The sequence below is a fragment of the Branchiostoma belcheri genome, unplaced genomic scaffold (genome assembly GCF_001625305.1).
Source record: "Branchiostoma belcheri isolate BF01 breed outbred unplaced genomic scaffold, Haploidv18h27 scaffold655, whole genome shotgun sequence".
In the NCBI taxonomy this organism is placed as follows: Eukaryota; Metazoa; Chordata; class Leptocardii; order Amphioxiformes; family Branchiostomatidae; genus Branchiostoma; species Branchiostoma belcheri.
The window spans coordinates 1-3,974 of NW_017804304.1; the positions used below are offsets into that span (position 1 = coordinate 1).

General features: G+C 41.6%; 1 protein-coding gene across 1 annotated transcript; it reads left to right on the forward strand.

The window, feature by feature from the left end:
• The first annotated feature begins 1,005 nt into the window (after positions 1-1,005).
• Positions 1,006-3,151, forward strand: LOC109483648 (zinc finger protein 845-like). Its single transcript, XM_019786684.1, has 3 exons — positions 1,006-1,046; positions 1,437-2,184; positions 2,352-3,151. Exons 2-3 carry the CDS (start codon positions 1,448-1,450, stop codon positions 2,965-2,967), a joined length of 1,353 nt encoding a protein of 450 aa, XP_019642243.1. The 5' UTR covers positions 1,006-1,046; positions 1,437-1,447; the 3' UTR covers positions 2,968-3,151.
• Positions 3,152-3,974: the final 823 nt, after the last annotated feature.

The following is a 3,974-nucleotide window of genomic DNA, read 5'->3' on the forward strand; positions in this document are numbered from 1 at the left end:
GTGTCGTAATCAAGTAGAACCCATCGGACCAGTTTTACCATCCCCTCCCCACTCAGTCCCTATATAAACGCGTCCCTGACTGCTCTGTTCCTGTCAGTACTGACTCTGCAGCCGTGAGGATCTGTGTCGTCGTGAAAACATCGTGCAGTACTTAGCGTCAGTGGTAAGTGCAGACATTTTGTTTTTCTGTATGAATCTATGTATGCCCAAGGCCTTGTGGCACATTGTAGATGAATGAAGAACCACATGTGTGTCTACGTTTTGTGCAAGAGTCGAGTAGATACTTCAGTCAGGTAACATCCGTCCAGTAAACCATGCATTTTTAAACTTAGTAAAAAATTAGTAAGTGTTGACTATGCTGTATGATTCGTTTTTTTTTATCTATAGCAACCTTGCATGTAACGTTGTACGTTGGTTATAATCTCATCGCGAATAACCCCTTTATTAGCAGACAGCCTTCGAGCGTTCTTTATCAAATGGGGTATTATTTGTCACACGCGCCAGACAAAATCTCGCTTAAGTCGCTGTTTAAACGCCAATGTTGTATTCTAAAATAGGTTACAGCTACACGTCACTGATTCCATTCATGGTTTGCTGTGTTGATTGAGGTGTTTGATATATTTTCAAACTATAGTTGGCCAATGCATGGAGTTTAAAAAGAGTTTAAACCTCCTTGGCAAATGTATGTACTTTTAAATACATAAGATTAGACAGTCTGCTGAAACGAAACAGCCCTATCGTATGCAGACAATCGTCTCCGTCATCTCAGTTTTAACAATAATATGGAAACGTAATATGTTGTTGTCGTCTTTATCCATTATCTAATTATGTTGTCTGATTTTCCCTATGCAAATCGGCACATATAACATGGTAATTTCCTTTGTTCCGTAATCAAGTAAAACCCATCGGACAGGTTTATTCACCCACAGTACTTATATAAACTCGTCCCCGACTGCTCTGTTTCTGTCAGTACAGACTCTGCAGCCGTGAGGATCTGTATCGTCGAGAACACATCGTGCAGTACTTTGGAGCGTCTGTGCACCTTGGTAAGTGTCGACTATGATTTTGTTTTTGTCTTTATTTGTCTGTGATTACAGCCTCCTGACATTTTGGTCGTTGTAGGTTAATCCTGGCCGCGAAAAACTTCGTTCCTGTCTACGTTCTGAATTACTTTTCATACTCGTCTATGCTTAAAAGTGTTCGCTTTGACCATTAACCTATCAAAATATGTGTTTAAGAGTATTCGTCTGCATTAAACTAGATTTAGATTTTTTTACTTTCTGTAAATCCTTCGACATAGAACTCCATTCATGCCGTCCGCATTTCTACTTACCTTTGTTACAATGTTCTCTGTACTAGCTCTGCTCTGCTCCAAACCATACACAAATGTCAATTCCATTGACCTCATATGTTGACTTTAAAATTTATTCCTGTAGGTTTGACCAACATGGCGACCAGGGCTGAATCCTGTCAGACACAAGAGGAGGGAGAGAATGGACATGGGGCTCAGAATTCCCAAAAGTGTGGCGAGCGCGGTAACGAGTTTCATGACCGAAGTACTATGATGAGACACCTGACAAGTGAAAAACTTTTTCGATGTGAGAAATGTGACAAAAGCTTTAGTAAACTGTGCAATCTTAAGACACATATAAGGACTCATACAGGTGAAAAACCGTATCGATGTGAGAAATGTGACAAAAGCTTTAGTAAACTGTGTAATCTGAAGACACATATAAGGACTCATACAGGTGAAAAACCTTACAGTTGTGAAGAATGCAGCAAGCAATTCAGCGACCTTAGTCAGCTGAACAGACACATACGGACTCACACCGGTGAAAAACAGCACAAGTGTGAAGACTGCGGCAGACAGTTCAGCAGGCTGGATAGTCTGAAGGTACACATGAGAACTCACACTGGTGCGAAACCGTACAGGTGTGAGAAATGTGACAAAAGCTTCAGACAGTCTAGCAGTCTAAGGACTCACATGCGGACTCACACGGGTGAGAGACCGTATAAGTGTGAGGAGTGCGGTAGGTGTTTTGTTGAACTGGGTGATCTAAAGAAACATATCAGAACTCACACAGATGAGAAACCGTACAGGTGTGAGGAGTGCGGCAAGCAGTTCGGTAGGCTAAGTTATCTGAAGACACACATGAGAACTCACACTAGCGAGAAACCGTACAGGTGTGAGAAATGTCACAAAAGCTTCAGACAGTCTAGCAGTCTAACGACTCACATGCGGACTCACACGGGTGAGAAACCATATCAATGTGAGGAATGCAGCAGGTGGTTCGGTCAGCTGAGTCAACTGAAGTTACATATCAGAACCCACACCGGTGAAAACCCTACAGGTGTAAGGAGTGCAACAGGCAGTTTAGTGGTCCGTCTAGTCTGAACAGACACAAGCAGACTCACACTGATGAGAAACCGTACCGATGTGAAGAATGCGGTAGACAGTTCAGCAGGCTGGAGAGTCTGAAGTTACACATGAGAACTCATACTGGTGAGAAACCGTACAGATGTGAGGAATGTGGTAGGCAGTTCAGTAGTCTGGAGGGTCTGAAGCGGCACATGAGAACTCACACTGGTGAGAAACCGTACAGATGTGATGAGTGCGGGAGGTGTTTTGTTGGGCTGGGTGATCTAAACACACATATCAGAACTCACACAGGTGAGAAACCGTACATGTGTGAGGAGTGCGGCAAGCGATTCGGTAAGATGTGTAATCTGAAGACACACATGAGAACTCACACTGGTGAGAAACCGTACAGGTGTGATGAGTGCGAGAAGTGCTTTGTTGGGCTGGGTGATCTTAAAAGGCACCTTCGAACTCACACTGGTGAGAAACCGTGCCGATGTGAGGAGTGCAGCAGACAGTTCAGCAGGATGGATTCTCTGAAACAACACATGCGCACTCATACTGGTGAGAAAAAACGTACAGATGTGAGAAGTGCTGAAAGCAGTTAAGAGGGATGCTTATTCTGAAGTCACGCATTCAGACTCACACAGGTAAACTTGTAGCAAAGCAGTTGGAAACTGTATCAAAATCTTTTGGCAATTATGTAATCTGAGTGCCAAGTAGACACGCATTCCCAAACAAACATTTCAGTGTCCATGTCAGGATTACTATATGTGATAACATATGAGTCAGTAGCGATGTTTGTAGATCTCTTTTAGCAATGCGACCTCTTATTTACTGTTTTGCTTTCTTCATGCCTCTGTTGTAAAATTATTAATGCATGCTCCGTAGCTCGTTGATTAGAACTAGAAGTTGTGTGTAATATGCGAGTGTTAGACAATAGTGACAAAGTTAAACGTTAAGGGATCGTTGTTCATGGTATGTCTGTTATAGCTTTTAATTAACTATGTTTCCCTTGATCTGCTTGTAACTATAATCACAGTGTACTAGATCCTTAAAATATAAAATCTAGAGTTAGTTAGCATCATGCATGTTAGTTATAAGTGCACTAGAATATTGTTTGTTTTGTGTTCTCCAAGCAGCTCGTGTTCGCCGGCTCCACTCAGCATTAACATTACGTGATGAAATCGATGTACAAATTCATCTTTGTGACTTAACAATAAAGATTTTTGATCGATGGATAACTTAGAATTCCTTGCGAACGGCTTACTAAAAATGACTGCGTAACAAACAGTTACGCCGAAACATAAACAAATAGTACGTGTAATCCTTCAGAAACTGTCTGTAACGTTCAGAATCAGTACCGAAACGATAGAAAATCAAACAAGTAAATCTGTCGCTTGATAGGTCACAACTCCTTGGCTTATAATTAAAGAAATCGATAAAGTAAACAAATTTCTGAAGTCCGCGGCCATCTCAAAACAATGAACAAATTTCTGAACATTCTATCCCGTCAGACACTGCGTTCGGGTCAGCATGCGTAAAATAAATTCTCTAGCGGAAATAAAGTGAGTCAATTCCAGCCAGGGAATAATTTAAAGTTAACAAACATACG